The sequence below is a fragment of the Amphiura filiformis genome, chromosome 6 (genome assembly GCF_039555335.1).
Source record: "Amphiura filiformis chromosome 6, Afil_fr2py, whole genome shotgun sequence".
In the NCBI taxonomy this organism is placed as follows: Eukaryota; Metazoa; Echinodermata; class Ophiuroidea; order Amphilepidida; family Amphiuridae; genus Amphiura; species Amphiura filiformis.
The window spans coordinates 10,239,374-10,261,226 of NC_092633.1; the positions used below are offsets into that span (position 1 = coordinate 10,239,374).

The window sequence follows — 21,853 nt, forward strand, 5'->3', positions numbered from 1 at the left end:
TATTGTGAACTTTTTTACATCTGCAATTTTGTTTATGCATCAGCACAAAATGTATGCATTTTCTTGGAAGTTTGTGAGCTATGTGAGATCCTGGTATTCACCAATTTCAGATCTGCCCTTATTCCAACATTGTATGTTGTGTCATATATTCCCTGTTTTTAATTTTATCCATTGCTAGTATGACACAGTTGTATCCTTTTGGATCCATCCTCTGGTTCCCTGCTGGTCAGTTGGAACAGATTTTCCGTTTTTATATTTCATGCTTTCGTTATTTGATTACCTTTGTCAAACTTCAAACTTGCCTGAATTGTCACTAATGACAATAAATCATTGAAGCTGTAACATTTGTTAATAAAATAATTTTGTGTTATTGTTTTCTTTTTTGAAGAATTACGTCAGGTAGTTTACACTCCCCGGGATTAGACCATGATCCTATGTTAGGATTATCTCCACACAGGGGTAACTTACAGGGAGACGAAAAAACATTAGGTGGATTCCCTATACAGTTTCTTATTGTTGTGGTGAGTAGTGGTACTGGTGGAATGCAGTTAGACTAGGCCTGAAATAACTTATGTAACCGGAGTCACTAAATTGCACCTTCCTTATGAGGTTGAGAGGCGGTTTCATTTGAAATTAAAGAGTATAAATTGTAATAGAATGCTTATCTTGTAAAATGTTGTATGGCATTTTTGCACCCAACTGAAAGTTGTATCACATCAGGCAGAATTTGGTAGTGCAAATGGTGATACCCTACAGTTTAATTTGAAGTTTGACTTAGATGCTATTACTAAATTAATCTTTATTCAGAGAGAAAATGTCTTTCTATAAGTTGTCTTTTAAATGAAATAAGAGCCACAAATCAAAAGCAGAAAACACATTAAAATATCCTTTATGCCAAGTATAGGATAGTTATTTTAAAACCAAATACCTTAGAGGTATATATTCCCAAAGTGCAACTGTCAAAACTGCATCATTTCTTACACAATGAGCCATTGTGACCAAACACAGCAATGTGTGACATTGTAAATTGAACCAGGTGGCTCTAGGACTTGTGAAACCTGTATTTTATAAGTGCACCAAATCAGTAAAAAATTGTGTTTCCAGATTTACAACAAATGTTCTAATAATCAATATGATCTTTTTCTTTCAGACAAAATTATCTAAAATTTTAGTGTATAAAAAGGAACTGATACTGAGGTTAAAAGACATGAATACAGATGCAGAAAGAATGGTAAGAATCACAACTGAGTTGATATAATTCAAATAAAAGAATTGTGTAATATTGTCACAAACCGCTCACGAAAGTATCCTGCGCCTTCTCGAGCTACTTCCGGTCCTGCCGGGACTCGAAACCCACAACCCTGGAATTAAAAGGCAAGCATGCTAGTGTTTAGACCAAAAGAGGACTTCCCCGTGTTGTCTATAACACCAATGCACTTATACCTCTGTGACAATGCTCCCCCTCCTCATAAGGCACGTCCTCTGCTCATCGCGCCTTCCTGGTGTCACTGCCAGCCATTATATGAACGCCTAACTCATCCTTCTCTAACCACTTCCGTTCCTGCCGGTACTCGAACCCATACCCTGGAATTAAAAGACGAGCGTGCTAGTGTAAAGACCAAAATAGGACTTCCCCGTCATTTATAACACTAACACACTTATACCTCGGTGACAATATGAATTATATTTATTAAAGAAGTACAAGCATTTGAAAATATTTTCTTCAAAATGGTGAAAATACTAGATTGTGAACCTGCATTTAAATCTTTTTTATTTCAGAAACTTATGGAGCAGCCTTTAAATTTGAGTTTTAAGCAGAGATACGCAGACAGTGTATTAGAGCTAGAAAGACTCAACAAAGATCTCAACAACTACCTGTTACAGGTGCAGAAGTATTGTCAAGAGGTAAGAAAGGCTTTGAACAAGAGTAATAGCTGCCTGGTGATATGTTATCAGGTGCAACAATTTCTTAAATATTTTTGGGAGGAAAATGATTTTCCTTCCCAATGGCCAAAATTCCCTGACAGTCAGTCCCTTGGTCGATTCAAGGAGTATTTTGTGATCCGAGCATCCTCTTTTTTAAAGAGCTTATTCCCAAAATTCCAGTTGATTCCGATTTTGCGTGTGCTAGTTATGCATGATTATATGTATTACACTGCTCCATAGCCACTGTTGTAATTTCAAATTTGACAATATTATTCCTAATCCAATTAATCTGCAAGAAAGTTTTTGTACATAAACATTATGTAGCCAGAGGTTTCCGGTGGTATAAAAATCTTTTTTGAGAAAAGTGGATCACGAAATGCCCTTTAAACAAGTCTGCCAGTTATTGAAGAAAACCAGCTAAAAAAAACAAACAACGGAACTACTGATAGGAAGACAGACCATTTTGTTATTCAAATTGATAGGTACAAGTCGCTGCATTTTGACAGATGTAAAGTGGAGTAGTCTTATATTTATGGTGGACTTGGCTTTACATACACAGAATTTTAATTTGCCAAAGAATCAAGCTTCCAATATGCATGAAATACAGTATGGGTTTTGTTGTTATTGAGTTATAAAGCTCTAAATTCTGTCACTTTTAGGCAATAAGTTGACTTTAATATATGCGTCAGCACAATGTCGACTATACTACCAGAATCAGCAATTCCACCAGTACAATCTGTCCTTTGAAAATAATCACCATGATATCTGGATGTAGTGGTCCTTGATCTACCAAAACATTATGTATTGGTAGATTTGATATTCTGATTAGTCAAAATGCAATGGTTTTGAAGCCTTATAATCAGCCTGCCTTCAGATCTGGCTCCAAGCCCTTAATAAATGCCCTACAGAGATGGCACATGCATAAACCCATGCTCTTAAATAATCCCCCTCACACCAAAATATTTTTGGAAAACAGCTGGAGATCTGTTTATAATGCACCCCTATGGTTGTCCCAAACACTGTAAGCTTGGTTGCTGTGTTGTCCAGATTTGGGCTGCTTACTATTGGTGGGGTTTGCAGATGAGATAACAAGAATGTTTACCATATAGCAACACAACATTGCAATGGGAGCTGATATCAACAAGAAGAAACCAACATTGCTTTGTTATCTAAAACACTGGGCTACATCAGAATATTCATAAAGGTAAAAATATGACGGGAGAGTGCTAATTGTCCGTATGCACCATTTTTGGCAAAATACAGTTATTGATAGATTATTAAAATATAGGTAAATGCACACATTTTAAGCTACTATTAAAAGTCTTAGGGCAATTAAGTATATTTTAATTAAATAATTAAAAAGTTAAAAAACAATAAATAAGGAAACAAATTGATACAAAAAGCTTTCTGCAAATCATCAAAATGGTTGATATGACCTATTGCACTCGTCCGATAAAATACACATAGAAATTGGCTTCTTATAACAAAAAGGGACCTGTATTGAGGCTACCCAAGTGCTCATAGTAGTAGTACAAAATTCATACCTTACTGATCATTGCTTCAAGAATGAAAATGCATTCAAACTGATCCAAAGAAATCGTAACATACCACTCCGTAAGTGGGTGTGTTATAACAGGCGACTGAGTTGGATGTGTAATATATTGTGTAACAGAATATACAGTACCGTGGATGTAGCACACAAAGTTGTGTTTGAGAACACCCCTGGAATTCTGCATGCAAGGCTCTATAAAATATTCAAATATGCTCCTACAACAACATGCATAATTTGCTTCCCAACCCCTTTGTTGCCTGTTGTCAATCTTGTAATTGCCAGGGGAACAGCTCTTTGTCTGGACACAGCTCTTTTGCTCTCAGGAATTGGATTTCTGGATTTGGTTGATGTTAATTTGTCATAAAAAAAGCCAAAAAAAATTGTTTTGGAGGGAGTTGATACCCTGCAGCCTATTCCCTGGACAAACCCCATAAATGTTCAATACCGCACACAAGCCCTCGGCCACCTGTCAAGGACCAGATGGATTTTCACAAAATGGATACGTTGCCCATTTACATCCCTATTATGATAATTTTGAGGGTTTATAACGGTGTTTGTTGAGTTTTCGGACTAATGACCTTTCGGACTATCGACCTATAGTATAACCATATGCCAGAGGTAGTCAAAAGCCCCCATTTTGACAATATGGCTAATATCAGTAGAGTGTCTGTTTACCCAAGTGGAACTTGCTACGGAAGATATTTGTAACATGATTTGCCCCCTCAACAACATTCTATATTCAATTGAGTTAAAAATGTGTGACCTGAAATTGAAGGTATATACTAAAAATTCAAGGTGTGTCAATTTTTTTGAAAAGTAAACAGGGTTTAGAAGTCCCTTAAGATGGCCAACTGATAATCCAAACATGCACTCTCTCTATTGGAACAAGCACATATAACTGACCTGGTTGATCTCAAACAGCAAAATCCTGTTTACAGGGAAAACTTGTCCCAGTTTGTTTGAACATGTTTTCAAGAAAAGGCTTGCTTATTATGAATGTTCTCATTGTTCCATTTTTGTATGTGCCCCAATATTTTCCTTCCAAGGATCAATTTCCCCCGCCAGGTTATGGTCCTGCATAATTATTAAAATCAACTGTTTTTTGACACAAGGGTGTCAATCCTGTAGTAACCTGTAATTCTAATGATCACTGGCTCAATTTGAAATGTGGAATTCTCACATTAATTCTCAATTGATGCCTATTAAACAGGTATACTTTAACCACCCCCACCCTAAAGCAAATATAACAGTCACTGATGTGTGGTTAAGTGTTAATATATAGACGTGTTTGTTTGTTTGTTTGATACAGTTTCTAGGTGTATATTTCTACCATTTATTATGTGTAATAATGTAACATGTTGATTCTTTATCCACCTGGTTTTTGCCTTGAACTTTGGATCATATACATGTCTATATGTCTATAAAATGTGTAGAACAGGAATAAACATACCATGAATTTATGAAACAGGATACATTTGAAAACAGGGATGACAATAGTGCAAAATGATCAGAAAATATTAAAGGAAAGTCTAGAAAGGGCATAAGAGCATTATCAGTGCTTATTGTGATTTTACTTTTACTTGAAGTATGTACGTTCAAATCATTATATCCCCATTCTGCATGTTATACAAAGGTGCATATGTGTGTGTAATTGGATATGGATGTACCTATGAAAATGAAGATATGAAATGTCCCTGTTTTCATAGTTTCTGGTATCCCTGTTTTCGACCATTTTCAAGGTGTTGGGGTGTACATATGGATGTGTGTTCCAGTTTGTTTCCCAATATCTGGAGTTCTGTGTGGGGTACAGTGATCTAACTTCAAGGGGTTAGCAAGGCCAGGGTTCTTAAAATCTAATTAGATATTTTTTTTTACAAACTGCGAAAGCCAGTTGAAGCCCATGGGGCCAGAATTGAAGTGCGATATCCACCCTACCCGTCCCATTCAATTATTATTGTTACAGCACGTTGTTTCAACCTTCGTATTCATGTTCCACTTTATTTAAACCACTATATTCTATTTCTCCTGTTATGTCTATTTTAAACTAAGATCATTGGATGATAGTGTGTAGTCAGTGAGCATGTCAATTGATAATAATACCTGTACAAAAATAAAGGTTACTTCTAGCAGTTGTCAAATGTGTAATAACAAGTGTGTCAAGGATTAAAATTTGCCTGGGAATTTGCAAGTTTTACAAGCACTGTATTTTTATGAACTGTTTTCTTGTAACTATTATAATTTGTATAATTAAATAAATAAAAATACAAAATGCTGTCAAAACGCTCATACTCATCCCTGCTCACACACGAGAAGGTGATAAGAATATGCAGCAAAACAAAAAGTGTTTGAATTTAAAACTTCACTGGATAGAAATACTCGGTCAACCTGTACAAATCACCCTGAAAACTGTCAGGACACAGCAGCTCAATGAAGATACTCTTGTTAGCCTGTACAGATCACCTGCTACTTTAAACCTGCATGAGAAAACTGTCAGGACGCAGCAGAATGGAGATACTCTGTTAGCCTGTACAGATCACCCGCTACTTTAACCTGCAAGAGAAAACTGTCAGGACACAGCAGCTGAATGGAGATACTCTGTTAGCCTGTACAGATCACCCGCTACTTTAACCTGCAAGAGAAAACTGTCAGGACACAGCAGCAGAATGGAGATACTCTGTTAGCCTGTACAGATCACCCGCTACTTTAAACCTGCAGAGAGAAAACTGTCAGGACACAGCAGCTGAATGGAGATACTCTGTTAGCCTGTACAGATCACCCGCTACTTTAAACTTGCAATAGAAAACTGTCTGAACACAGCAGCTGAATGGAGATACTCTGTTGGCCGGTATAGATCACCCGCTACATAAAACCTGCATGGGAAAACTGTCCGGACACAGTAGCTGAATGGAGATACTCTGTTAACCTGTACAGATCACCCGCTACTTTAAACCTGCAAGAGATAACTGTCTGGACACAACAGCTGAATGGAGATACTCTGTTGGCCTGTACAGATCACCCGCTACTTTAAACTTGCAATAGAAAACTGTCAGGACACAGCAGCTGAATGGAGATACTGTTTTGGCCTGTACAGATCACCCGCTACTTTAAACCTGAGAGAGAAAACTGTCAGGACAGAGCAGCTGAATGGAGATACTCTGTTGGCCTGTGAAAATCACCAGCTACTCTAAACCTGAGAGAGAAAACTGTCTGGACACAGTAGCTGAATGGAGATACTCTGTTGGCCTGTACAGATCACCCGCTACTTTAAACCTGCAAGAGAAAACTGTCTGGACACAGCAGCTGAATGGAGATAATCTGTAATACAGATCACCCGCTACATAAAACTTGCAAGAGAAAACTGTCTGGACACAGCAGCTGAATGGAGATACTCTGTTGGCGTGTACAGATCACCCGCTACTTTAAACTTGCAATAGAAAACTGTCTGGACACAGCAGCTGAATGGAGATACTCTGTTGGCCTGTATAGATCACCCGCTACTTTAAACCTGAGAGAGAAAACTGTCAGGACACAGCAGCTGAATGGAGATACTCTGTTGGCCTGTATAGATCACCCGCTACTTTAAACCTGCACGGGAAAACTGTCAGGACACAGCAGCATAATGGAGATACTCTGTTGGCGTGTACAGATCACCCGCTACTTTAAACTTGCAATAGAAAACTCTCAGGACACAGCAGCTGAATGGAGATACTCTGTTAGCCTGTACAGATCACCCGCTACTTTAAACCTGCACGGGAAAACTGTCAGGACACAGCAGCATAATGGAGATACTCTGTTGGCGTGTACAGATCACCCGCTACTTTAAACTTGCAATAGAAAACTGTCAGGACACAGCAGCTGAATGGAGATACTCTGTTAGCCTGTACAGATCACCCGCTACTTTAAACCTGCACGGGAAAACTGTCAGGACACAGCAGCATAATGGAGATACTCTGTTGGCGTGTACAGATCACCCGCTACTTTAAACTTGCAATAGAAAACTGTCAGGACACAGCAGCTGAATGGAGATACTCTGTTAGCCTGTACAGATCACCCGCTATTTTAAACCTGCACGGGAAAACTGTCAGGACACAGCAGCATAATGGAGATACTCTGTTGGCGTGTACAGATCACCCGCTACTTTAAACTTGCAATAGAAAACTGTCAGGACACAGCAGCTGAATGGAGATACTCTGTTAGCCTGTATAGATCACCCGCTACTTTAAACCTGAGAGAGAAAACTGTCAGGACACAGCAGCTGAATGGAGATACTCTGTTAGCCTGTACAGATCACCCGCTACTTTAAACCTGCACGGGAAAACTGTCAGGACACAGCAGCATAATGGAGATACTCTGTTGGCGTGTACAGATCACCCGCTACTTTAAACTTGCAATAGAAAACTGTCAGGACACAGCAGCTGAATGGAGATACTCTGTTAGCCTGTACAGATCACCCGCTACTTTAAACCTGCAAGAGAAAACTGTCAGGACACAGCAGCTGAATGGAGATACTCTGTTAGCCAGTGTTCGAAATATGCCTCAAAAAGTTACAGGCCAGCCGGGCTTGACCTTAAAAAGTTACCGGCCAGCCGGGCTTGACCTTAAAAAGTTACCGGCCAGCCGGGCCGGCAACTAGATGCCAGTCAGAAAAGTTACCGGCCAGGCCAAAAAGTTACAGGCCAATGGCCGGCTGACCGGCCCTATTTCGAACGCTGCTGTTAGCCTGTACAGATCACCCGCTACTTTAAACCTACACGGGAAAACTGTCAGGACACAGCAGCAGAATGGAGATTCTCTGTTGGCCTGTACAGATCACCCGCTACTTTAAACTTGCAATAGAAAACTATCTGGACACAGCAGCAGAATGGAGATACTCTTTTGGCCTGTACAGATCACCCGCTACTAAATCAATATCAATGCAAAAGCCATTTTTGTTTCGAAATTTTTAAAGGTGTGTTACACTGGACGTATAACTAGCTGGTGGGGGATCAGAGTGCCCCCTCGGAGAATATTTTCGGGTAAATATTGGGATGGATAGAGCGGAATTTATGACAATTCAGTGCCTTTTGGACCGTTCCCACTGGCGTAGTACCCCCCTTAAAAAAAAAAAAAGAGCCGAATTTTCCCGTAATTTTACGGGGACCGTAAGCAAAATACATTTTGGAGGTCAGAACCACCAACCTACCTCCACACCCGCCTTCACACCTACATGTAATACTACAAATCCATGTGTATCCCTAACTCCCTCTTAATCCTGCTGAACACACTAAAGTAAAATTTAAATTCCGTAATTTTACTGGTCCCCGTAAAATCACGGGAAAACTCCTGGCAGCAAATCTTCTGGTTATCCCGTAATTACAACAAATTGTGTTTTGCTTATACGGCTTATGGGAAATTTCGAAATACGGGCGTCCGATAATTTACGGTCCTTTTTTTGCAGTGCAACCCCCCCCCTCATCATGGCCGGCGGTTTATTTTAGGAAGTCAGCTAAACGGTGGTCCTTGACTAATACAATTTTGGGTCAACAATAGACAAAAATTTTGTGAACTGCATGTTCATGTACTGTGAAGAAACTAAGCAAGTACATGTTGCTCCCCACTATAATCGGGCTGATATGTCCCTGGAATAGTACACATATATAAACGTGCGTTGAAAATATTTTGGAAAATTTTGTCCTACGTCCTACCCCTACATTTTTGGAAGATGGGGCGTCCCCCTTAAAAAATCATAATAGAAGAAAAAACAAATCAATAATTGTATTTTCAGTGTATTTTCCTTAAGCACGAAACAAACCACCCACCCGACAATGTTATAAATCCGTATTGCAGATGTCAGTTTTTAACACAAGGTGCACGGGAACCCTGTATTTTTTGCGGTGTACTGGCGGTATGATATAGGCGCCTACTGGGTAATTTGCTTTTAGGAGGTGGGAAACCTTCCCACTGATCTGATCAAAAATTAAGAAGCAGAAAGCCTCAACTCACAAAGGAGAGCCCGAAAGCCAAAGGATTTCTTTGAACAACAAACTGCAGATTATGTACAAAATCCGTGTGCCCCACCCCTCTACCAACTCTTTACACTAGCCATGATATCCATCCGGCTACCGCTTGTATGCGAACGTCTTATGACAAGGGACGGATATACAGGATTGCCAATTTGGAGGAGGGCACTGAGGTTAGAATGGGCTGAAATTATTCCCCACCCCTGTCACTACTCCGGAAAATGTTGAGTTGCGTCGCTCATGGTCCGTGAAATCCGTGAGATATGGTCAGGGGAGGCGTCAAAGGGGGCTACGGCCCCTGAGGAGAGAGAAAAAGGAACTTCGGGGACCGAGATAGAGAGGGAGGGAGAGAGAAAGGAGGAAAAGAAGAAAAAGACCCATTCTCCTCTACCCCTGTAATGGCGGAGGCCAGAGGATGATTTAAGGAAGCCCCATCATGCACTGCAAACGTGTTATCACCAGAGTTTCAACTGCCCCTTTACTTTTCAAATCCAAAAGATGTTGTTTAAGAATTGTGCGTGTGTCATTATTACTTGGTCGATTTCAGATCTAAAGTGATGTACATGCATGAAGGATAATTCACACCTTGTGTAGGTAACATAAAATGTGAAATCGACTAGCATTGTGAATGCGTTTTTATATTGTAAATATATCAGTCCAAATTCAAATTTAACCATGTCCGTCAATGCAATGTGCGCGCAGTGGTGTCATGTTCACTCACACAGCTGTGCTAACCGCAAGTCAACACAGTGGCGTGGTGGGAAGTGCTTAAATCATCCTCTGGGCGGAGGCGAAGGGGCAGCTGCTCACCCTTTCGTTCCGTATCTTGTGCTTCTTTCCCCGCCGCGATTTTAAAGCTTGTAAGGTGTTTTTGGCCCATTGGCGGCAAGTTTTTACCCCACATCAAAATGACTATGCCTTCCCTTTTACCATGTTTACCCTCTACCTTTTGAAAAATCGTTACAACGCCGCCCGCCATTGCCCCGACGCGGCAACACCCGCAAGTATGTGAAAACAATTACCCCCTCCTATCCCCCCTCCCCCAATAAAGGAAACGGAATGGAGGCTTGGAGGGAAATAAAAAAAACTAATATATAGTTATTGTGTAGGGAAAGACAATGGGGTGCCTAGGACCTTAAAATCCCCCCATCCCAGTCTGTTATGTCACAAACTTGGGGATTCTCTTGATTCCCTTTCTTTACGTCACCCGAACGGGAATCTCGATACTATTTTAACGCCTGTCCCCGGATAGGTCTATAATAGTGAAAATATAGCGCACCCATTGCTTCATTGCATTTTACATTTTGAAAATAATTTCCAATTTTAGACATTTATATTTTTATCGTGCGTATTTACTGCGTATAATTATTTATGAGGAATATCCGCAATACAGCTTATATATTAGTATCACTGCGAATATGGGAAATACGCTTTGTTAGACCCTAAAATGTTAATGCCCGAGCATTTCTAAGAAAAAGACACGATGACAGGATGAACAGGGGGGGATAAATTTTGTATTACATGTAGGCCTATGTTAGTAGTTACTGCGGCCCGGAATTGAAGGCGGTCCGTTAATGAAATCCATAATAATAATAATAACTTCAAATAGTCAATGTAAGCGTACAAATATTGTGCGATGATCAAATAGCTTCATTTGGGCTTTCATTTCTGAGGGGAGCACGTCCCTCTCAGAATGTAAAATTGAACCACCACCACCACCCTGGCGCCGCCATAGGCCTACTTTGGGCGATTCATCATGTTTATAATCGTCTCCTATACGATAGAAAAAATTATAGGCCTTAAAGGGGGATTTCGTGATCCTAGCATCCTCTTTTTATGACATTTTCATCCACACAAAAAGCTTATTCCCAAAATTTCTGTTGATACCGATTTTGCGTTTGCGAGTTAAGCATGATTATGTCATGGAAATAGTATACACTGCTCCATATAGGCCACTGTTGTAATTTCGTTCTGGTATACTAGAACGAAATTCAAATTTGACGATATATTTTCGCTAAACGAATTAATCTGCAAGAAAATGTTTGTATTACATAAACATTATGTAGCCAAAGGCTTCCAGTGGTATGAAAATCGCATTTTTTTTTTAGAAAAGGGGGGATGAGGCTGTGGATCACGAAATGCCCTTTTAAGTGCCGTTTTCTTACAAAAAAAACCCACGAATTTGGCGGATCACAATTTGATATTGGTATTAGGCCTATTCCAAGAAATTAGGGTTTTCCTGTAATTTCGTTCTGTTTGACGATATTTTTGGAAAGTGATGAGTTGAATGCAACTGCAAGAAATTTGTTGCACGGTAACAGAAAAGTGGTGGGGGGGTGAGGATATGAATCACTTTAAAAGATCGTACATTTGCTTAAAATACCAGAGAGCGAAATATTATGAGTCGTCGTCGGAATGACAGGAATCCAGTAGGAATATTCAAAATAAATGTGAAAGAAAACATAATAAATGAAGCGTAAAGTAACATCATCGGCCTATATTTGGAGAAACCTATAAATGTATGATTTCAATCAAATTTAAATTTGTTTTCTGTGCCAAAATTATGGGCTTATGCCTAATATTCAGTAGCGTGGCCGGGGGGGGGGCAGAAAAAATGAAAGAAAAAAGTGCCCCTCTGACAAAAAATAAAAGAGAAATCAGGAGGGCAACGGCAAAGAAAAGGGGCAATGCTGAGCCCCTTTCCTACCAAAATTTAGCCCGATCATGGGCCAAAATCAGAGCCAAAATAGTGTAAAATACAACATTTTTGCGCGCTACGCGCGCACATTGTGAAAATAAAGCCATTTCCATCATGATAATGGGCGAAAATAGTGTAAAATACCAATTTTTTGCGCACTACTCGCGCACATCGTCCCAATAAAGCCCTTTTTTGAAGCTCGCTCTTTGTAATGTATGATGAAACTCTAATTTTTTTCGTCTGTGCCCCCGAAATTTTATTTTGCCGCCTCCCTTGACCAAAAAAGCTGGCTACGCTCCTGCTAATAATTATTAGTCATTTTCGCTGTCAGTAGAGGTTTCTGATGAGGTAAAATAAGAAAACCATTTAGCCACTTGGCATCACTGATTGTAGAATTTAGCATTTGAGAAAAGTTTGGGTAGACCAGACCGCTATTTAGTATTTGTCGCCTGTGTATTCGCGAACAGGTCAGGACCAACTTACGAAAAACGGGGGAAAATCAAAACAGTGACATGTTTAATAAAAAAAAATTCGCACGCTTTAATGTGTGTTCATGTTCATTTACCAGTTTCCTACAGAGCTGTGTAAGCCCAATATTTTGATTACATGATTACATCGTTGCGCGTTTTAGTTCTTTAAAGATTTGATTTTCAAATACAATTTCCTTGACCCATTTGGAACTGCTCAGAACTTAAGAAATTTGCATGCGTCTTTTTTCCCGGGATTTTCCCATAATGAGCAAGGATGTCTTTGATTGGTAGACTTCCTGCCACGCCTACGGATGAACCGAGCGTTGATTGGTTAGAACGTGGCAGTTCAACCACTCCAACCAATCAGATTGTTCCACTTTTAAAAGAAGGAAGCAAAAGGGCCATGCGCAGTTCAATTTAAATGCCCTTTAAATCCAAAATGGCTGCTGGTATTTAAAACCCAATTTTCGAGTGCTTTGTCCTCGAATTTAGCTACCCCACCTTGGCCTATTTGATAAATGGTTTCTTGCGCTAAAAGATGATGATTTTTCACCCGGAAACATGCAAGAGACTTGGGAAAGATGCACGGAGGCCGAGGATCTTGTAATAGCGAATCAGAACGCAGCAGGCTGTGACGATAATTGTTTTGATGAAAATGTAAATGGTGATGATGGTAGTTCCGCGTTGCAGGGCGTGAAACCACGACGGAGTAGGAAGCAAAAAGCACCACGCCGTAAAAACCCTGTACCATTAAAAATACCCCGGTATGAAGTGCCGGAATCAGTACCAGTATTTACAGGGGACGATGACGAAGAAGACTATGCTTTTACCACGGTAATTATGTTGAAAATATCACGATTATTTTCGTCCGATCGCGAAGGAGATGAAAGATGGCAATGGTGTCGAATTCGGAAACCCTCCCGGTGCATTTTGTATGGGGAATTCGCGGCTGGTAAACACACATAATGAATTAATATGGGTACTTGAGACGACGTGTCTGTATAATTATATCTCTAATAAATGAAGTGAAGTATTTTTTTCTTGTTACTTGACAGCTGTGTCAGTTTTAGTGATGCAACTAAATGATGATATGACGATCATCATCATGCATGATCATGATGCATCGCGTGGTGGAGACTGGAGATGCATGAAATGTTTATGGTTTTGGCACTGACACTTGTGCACTGCACCACTGGTAGTGGTACTGAGTCTTTGACTTGCATGTTTGAGGCCCTACTTCTAGTCTCTTTTAACTTATTAATTTTACTCACACCAATATGACTCAAAGAAGGATACATACTTCTGTGCATGGTTTGTGACAGAAATTGGTGTCAGAAGTGGGATCCCACCGCTGCCACCATTTCTGTCATATTTTTCTCTGGCAGAGCCATCACTGGGATGCATTTAGTCCGAATAATCCCCAGCCCCCACACTCCGCGCATCCGCAGGTTTTCATGCTCGTTGGGGTGTTTTTTCAAACCATGTGTTCGCGAAATTAAAAAAAAAAAAAGGTATTATCATCAACATATCACTTCTCTTGCTTTTACCAGAGAGAGAAAAGGGAATATTTTTACGAAAATATAGCAGTTTCACAGTCTGTGCAGAATAATATTAATAACATAAATGAGGCCGCGCCAGTGCAATTTGTGCATTGTATGCAGCCTACATGTTTCAACCAGAAAAGGGTATATTACTTACATGTATTAGAAATATTGTTCACATTTTAGCGAAAATAGGGGCATTGTCCAAGGGCAAATTATTCGTGAAATTGCTAAAAAAAGGGATGTTTTTAAAGTTCACCGACAAGCATGAATACCCACGGATGCACAGAGTGTGGGGGCCGGGTACAGAACAAAATATTCATTTAAGGTTAGCCGAGAGTTTTTCATGCGCTTGATTTCAGAGGGGCGTAAGTTCATAACAGAAACAGCCATGCAGAAAATGAACAAGCGTGCATCGGGACGTGAGGCCTACTTACAATAGAATATCGATCCACGGTCAAGACATGAAAAGGCTATGAAACTTGGATTAGCTCGTGCCCAGAGCTCGGATGCCGGGGGGGGGGGGGGGGCACAAGCCGTTTTCGGCAATTTTCACAAGGATTTTATAAATTTTAAAATTGATTGGGGGCACTTCGTCAAGCTACGCCCTGGAAAATGTGTTGATTTTGAATTTATAGCCTTGATATCTTTGATGAAATCAATGCTGCTATTCCCGTGATTACAATGTAACAGGGTAGGCAACAACAACAATATCAAAAAGCAATTATTTGTAAATCGAATTTGGGATGAAAATCAACAAGACAGATTTAGCAGGCCTACAAATTTCTGAATTATATAAGGTGAAAAACAATCAATCACGATTCACTGCACTCAGCGAATCAATCAAATAAAACTAAAAAGAAAGGAGCAAGAAAGAATAAAGAAACAGTGAAACAGAGAAAGAAAGAGAGAGAAAGAAAATGAACGAAAAAGAAAGAAAGAAAGAAATGAAAAAAGAAAGGGAGAAAGAAAAGAGGAAAGAAAGGAGGTAAAATGAGAAAAGAGAAAAAAAAAAAGAAAATTCAGCCACGGAGACTCGAACCCACAAAAATAGTTCATATTAGATTCCCAGTCCAACCCTCTATCCACTCGGCCATAGATCAACTTACGCAATTGACTGTTCTCAAAGCGGACGATATAACTATAATTGGATGCAATTACATATGATTACAATCGCGTCCGCATTATGGCTCTTAGAATAAACACGCATGTCGGCGCTGAAATTTTGAACGAACTGATGGAGGAAAACCTCGTTTTTTGCAAAACTTGCTTCAATTTGGAGTGAAAATCAAATGGAATAGCAATTGGCAGAATGTTGAGAAATAATGTAGGTATTCAGATGTCTAAATTAACGTATCGTAATCAAGATATCGATAATTTCACAAACCAGCTTTTTCTCAAGCAAATTCTCCAAAATTTTCCCCCAAAACGGGCTTTTAAAATTTAATCGGTACTGTATTTGGTTCTTCCCCATGGCAACATTATTTCTTTGATCGATTTGTAATACAATAAGAAAAAGAAGAAAACAATCACTTTCGGTGTGGATTTATACGAGCGCACATTTGAAAAAAACCTCATGGAACGTGTTTTTGATCTTGTGAACGTGGTGGGTAAAAATGCTTTAAACGAAGGATTTTCAAATTTATTCAATCACAAAAGGCTAAATTGATTCGTTATAATCTGGTGTATCCTTCGTGTAAGAGAATACCAAACAGATCCCAACTCTAATCCTAACCCTAAATCCTAACTCTAATATTAGTATTTTGTGCTCTCTTGCACTAAAGATAAACCTATAATCTGTAGTACTAACACATTTGATACTGAAGCGTGTTGTCAAGCGTGTTGTATAAACTTTGTCAGATTTTGATGAAGGGAATTCCTCAAAACCTGGTAGAAGTAATAAGCATTGTGTAGTGTGTACAAAGAAATTTGAAAGTCATGTTATATTTTCATGAAGCATCTGAAGGGGAAGGTGAAGAATGAAGATGTGAGGGACTTGTCATCCATGGTCATATTAAATTAAATTGTATGGTCATCTAACATTTCGTTAGATTTCCACAAAAGCTCTCATAATTTTCAGCTAAAGACTATGGTACTTAAGCAGATGGTCAGAAGTCATGAGATAATTTTAATTTTCATAAAACCCACTTTCATAACAAAGCCACCAATTACATCATGAACATCTTTTCAGGTCAGCATTGTGCATTTAACTCACATAGTTTAGGCCAATTTTTTCGGATGGAATCATACTCATATTTTCCAAAATGTCTTGAATTTCAGCTAGACAATAGGGAGTTGGGATCATTTATACCAGTCATGGAACAGCATATCCTGGAGTGTTCAATATTTATAAAGTGATTTGATGGTTAATGGTACACTTTCTTTTGTATATTATTAGATTGCACCTGAGCAAGGCCTCCCTCCGCTGGCCCAGCCAACTGAAGACAGATTACGATGTGAACAAGAGGCCAGTCAGATGGTACATGATGCCAACATAGCATTAGGTGAAAGAGCTGTCAAGAGTCCTAAGCTTAATGACCTGGTAGCTAATCTTACATCATTGATGCTGCAAATCAAGGTGGGTATTGGTGATAAAACAGGGAAATGAATTTACCGTATTGTTTGTAATAAATGCTCCCCCTCTAATAAACGCCCCCCTCCAATGTTTCTGTGAAAAATTGACAAAAATGCGAACATTTCCATGACATATCGTGTAGGTAAGCTTAAAACTTGCATCAGTCATGTCAGTCACGATCGCTAAATTGAATGGACAAAACCTATTATGACTCAACTCCCATCCATTTCATTGCCTAATTATGGTAGAATTTCACTAATTCCATGCACTTGCAGGTGTAATTTTGTTGTATTCCCCACGAAAATATCATTTTGTATAGTGTAAATCCCTCCTTTTAATAGGAGCACCATCTGGAAATTGAACACGAATTTTAAGCTTTTTCACTGACAATTCACTTCCAATAAACGCCCCCCTTTTGGAAAAATGCAACGCCCCCGGGGCGTTTATTACAAACAATACGGTATGTATGTTTTAGTTTTAGATTATAATCAAAATGTTATATTTGTTAAAAACAAAACATAGGCCAGTTATGTGGAATTTGCTTGACAGTTCAGTTGTGTGCTTGATTGCATCACACTTGAATCAAAACTAAACCAAATATGTATCCATCCATATCAAAACGATGCACTTGTCGTCTGCTACATGTGTCTCATTTACATAATAGCTAGGAGTAAATTCCAGACTCATCTCAAGTGGAGGTCACTTCAAAACATCCCTGAAGTCACATGGTTAAGGAGTATTCTCTATATTCCTAAACCATGTGACTTGGGGATGATTTGAAGTGGTCTCCACTTGAGATGAGTCTGGTATTTATTTATTCCTAACTATTATTTAAGAAGAGAAACATGTAGCAGCCGATAAGTGCATCATTTTGATATGGATGTACACATTAAGTCAAAACCTTGTGTATCATTAAGGATAGCATTCTTAACATTATTTATTAGTTATGGTGTAATATAAAATCACTTAACATTCTCACTAGAAATTACATGCAATGTAATGATTGTGCCAAAATTTCAACTCAATCTGGCTTGGCTTGTGCAGTGCACTTATATATATATATATATGTTAGAGCAGCAAAAAAATCCTGTTTTGCAAAATGAAACACCTAAATCCTAATCCTTAAGTTAGTTTTAACTAGCAATTAAAGTCAAATTTTGAATTTGGCAAATATTTGGAAATGTGGCCAAAACATGGCGTTTTAGGGTGTTTTTCGTATGCTGTTACAATCATGCCCAAAGATTTGTACTAAGACTGCATTTGATCAAAATTAACATGAACACAATTTATGAGCAAACTCAGACATAGCCTATACTCAAAATTTTGAATGCTTAGAATTTTGTCAATGCAATTGTAAGAAATTATGCAAAATTACATGTTTTTGGCCCATTTTGCAAAACTATTAAAATGTGACTTTGTCTCAAAGCGTTAGAAAGATTAAGCTTTTTCATTTGGCAAAACAGGATAATATTTTTTTAGTCAAAAAAAATAGTTCTGTATTTTTCTGGAATAGGGAGTAGTGTCTGTTGGGAAAGGACAAGCAAATGTTTTTTGGCCTAATGGGAAATGTGTATTTGCCAGCAAATAGTGAACTAGAAAGCTTTCAGCATGTGACTAGCTGTTTTGATGATGACTAGTTTCAAGTCCCATCATCATCTTTTTTTCTCTGCCTATTACATTTCAGACACTTGCCAAGAGTGATATGAATTCATATGGTTTTAAAACACTCAATGACTCCCTGGAGGAGATCAAAAAGAAAATAGACCCATCGAACCTGGGGTAAGTAACAGTCCACTGTGAACACTTTGAATCATGACATTGCTTCAATGTTGTAAAATAATAACACTGGTTTATAATATGATCAGGTCGTAATAAGCAGGACTCATAACATTGTGAATTGGTACAGAATGGTGTACACACATCTGGGCGCAGCACCTACGCGGAATGCGTAGCGTTTCCGCGTAGCGTATTGTGTGCCTGATGCGCGCTTTTGTGAATTATGCGGTCGTAATGTGGGACTTCATTGATGTGTGCATTAACAATAAACCAAATAACTCTTGCCTATTAGGAGCTGATCATAGTATAGAAGTATCAAAGCAAATGTCAAAATCTACTTGTAGCGGAAGCACTGTTTTCTCCATACTGGATAGCATTTGACATGGACTATGGTGTTCATGTGCCCCATGTGATTTCATATGGGGAAACCCCTGCAGAAAATCATGCACTTATGGAGTTTGCTTACTCCTTGGCTTGCAAGAAATATTTCATGTTTTTTATTTTATACCGTCTGGCATTTATTGCAGGTTAATATTTGATCAAATTGAGTAGTTACCTATGGCTTTTTGGAAAAGTGTTTCTGCTACTTGTGTTTTTTTTGTGTATTCAGGATTTCAGTCGGTGTGACATCCAGGCTATTTCTAGTCTCGGGCCCAAACGCCACATGGCTCACAGGTTGTTATGAACAACAGAAACTGGCCAACTTGGAGTGAAATTCAATTCCAGTTCAAAAGACCAACACTCAGCTGTGGAATTTAATTTTAAGTTTGTCAGTATAATTTAATGGTAAATCAAGTACATAACTTCCACTGACTATTTGCGATCCAGATTTACACAACAGTAATAATAGCAATCATAACAACAAATCAAATCAAATCAAGAATTTATTTTCACTCGATACGGACAGAAGATCACAAATATTGTCATCCTAAATTTCAGGAGTGTGCAAAGGTCTGTTTATACTTTATTGCGATTACGATGCAATGCAAAGCAATTGCAGCATGGTATGAACGGACCTTAACTCAGTTACTGAAACATTGTAAATGTTAGCATGTGTATTCCATATGTGTAACCTTGTTTGTTTGTTAATTATTTATAATCTACTTTTCATCATTGGTATTTGTCATTTCAGGTGCTTCCAGAACAATGTAGAGGTGCATGTGGCACATATACAGAGTGGCATGAGTCAAATGGGCAATTTGCATGCATTTGCTGAGAAGAACATTCAGTACTAAACTCACCTCATCCTACCCAAGCTGCTTGCTTGGTGTAAACAAACATTTTTGAACAAAAACAAACTAAGCTTCTGCAGAGGCAAGTGTGCGAATTGATTTCTACATGTACTAGTTAATCGCCAAGGGAACAAACCAAACGTTTGATGACGTCCTAGACACGAAAGTGCATGTTGACCCCTCCCTTCAATCCAAAAGATCAACTTTGACTGATATTTTACCTAGTTTTTTACTAACGTAATTGGACATTTTGAACCCTCCCTCCTCCCTCCCCCCAACAAAAGGATTCTCTTTATAGGACTTCATCAAACTTTTGTGTTGTTCACTAAGTATACAGGGTTTGAATTTTGTCGCACGGTGTAATAATCAATCTTGATTCTTGCAAAAGTATTTTGTGGGAATCGGTTGATTCTTGCAGACATCTACTGCATAGATTTTGAAACCTACAAGAATCAACTTTACGGTATTAAATTCGATTATGAGAATCGATCGTCCTGAAATTCCTAACTCTCAGGAAAAGAAGGATTTCTTCACAGCGATACTATTCCGTGCTTGTATAAGACCATGTTCTGTCTATCCATGGATGGCTACAGGAATTACTAGAATGGCAATACACCAACAGATGTAGAATGGTATGATATGATGTTGGATTGGAAAAGGGCTTTGTTCAATTTATAATGCAATTTGTTTGAATTATTACCAAAAATAATAATAAGAATCCAGATTAACCTAATCCAAAGTTATTTGCTGGACATTTAAGTCTTTTTTTTCCTTCAAATTTCAATTCAAGAAACATTTTCCAAACCAATTGCTATCATACCAGTTTTTATCACCTACATTTTGTATCTAATCACAAGTTGGAGGTTGTGCAACTGGAAGCACCAGAAAACATGTAGAAAAAGTTGAAAAGTTACGCACCAAAGTTTGTGGTGACCAAATCATGAACTACTTGCTTTGTAAACTTTGTATGTGATAATGTATTGTAGAAATTCTCATTTTGAAAGTGAGCACATTATTGCAACTTGCATTTTATTATGTAAGAACCCATGAAATGTAAATGTTTGTATATATTTTGTAAATTTTGTACAGGAATATAAATCATGTAAAAGAATTTATTGTACTTTGTATTTCAGTGGTTCCTTCTTTTTTACATGCAAACCAATATGCCACAATTACACAAATGATAGTCACTTGTCACCCCCGTATCAATTTTTAACCTTTCATAGTCTGCAATTTAAAAGTCTACAATAATTATGCTGAAAACTCAAGCAGACCTGAGCTTACAATAAATTGTTGGTGTATGAATATTTTACATGTCACAGGCAATCAGTGAAATACAAAAGTTCATTAACCTTTTTTTTTCAGCTTTATCAAAGAGATTACAGTCAGAGTGTCCCACACACCAGATGCCAAAACTGGGCAACCAAGGAAAAAAATCATGGGTGCTTGCTTAATATAAGCCTTGGTGGTAGGCATGGGGCTATTCTGATTCCGTGTTCTTTGAGCCTAATCTCTATAGTTGTATCTCAAAGTCGATAAAAAATGAAGAGTGTACTTGCATCCTAAATTAGATTTTAGGGTCTAATTAAATCAACAAGTTTATACTCTTTGAGCCTTGACCTATATCAATAGTGCAGGCTGTGTAATTGTTACAAATTGAATAGCTTAATTAATTTGACAGTAACATCAGTCCTGGATAAGTGTTGGATCATGGACTGTAGTTTAGGTGTGCATGTAGTACAACTGATCCAATTAAAATTACAACATGACTAAAATCTATGAAAAGTACAGAATTTGGTCCAGCTGAACATTCCAGATCTCTGTTGTTATGGGCTAGCTCAGTCGCATTAAACTGTAGCTCGTTCACTAGAACCTCATGCATGATTGCTCACAAAACAAGAGATGATTCTTTATGTATGCAGCCATGTACACTCATAAAAGGAACATTAAATGAATCGATCCATTTTAGCTCATTTTGTATGTTTTTATCACAGATTAGTGGAAGAACAAAATGCATCACAAATTTGAAAAGTGCATGTGTTTTCTATCCATTTCAGCTGTGGTTTTTTTTTTCCATATTCATG

General features: G+C 38.4%; 1 protein-coding gene across 1 annotated transcript in view; it reads left to right on the forward strand.

Annotated features, from left to right (window-relative positions):
• The window catches only part of LOC140154952 (protein lin-9 homolog), a 31,679-nt gene extending 11,647 nt beyond the window's left edge, over positions 1–20,032 (forward strand). The window contains 6 exon segments of the mRNA XM_072177615.1: positions 389–521; positions 1,151–1,231; positions 1,780–1,905; positions 16,585–16,764; positions 18,446–18,540; positions 19,670–20,032. Coding sequence (XP_072033716.1) covers positions 389–521; positions 1,151–1,231; positions 1,780–1,905; positions 16,585–16,764; positions 18,446–18,540; positions 19,670–19,772 — 718 coding nt within the window. The 3' untranslated portion in view covers positions 19,773–20,032.
• Positions 20,033–21,853: the final 1,821 nt, after the last annotated feature.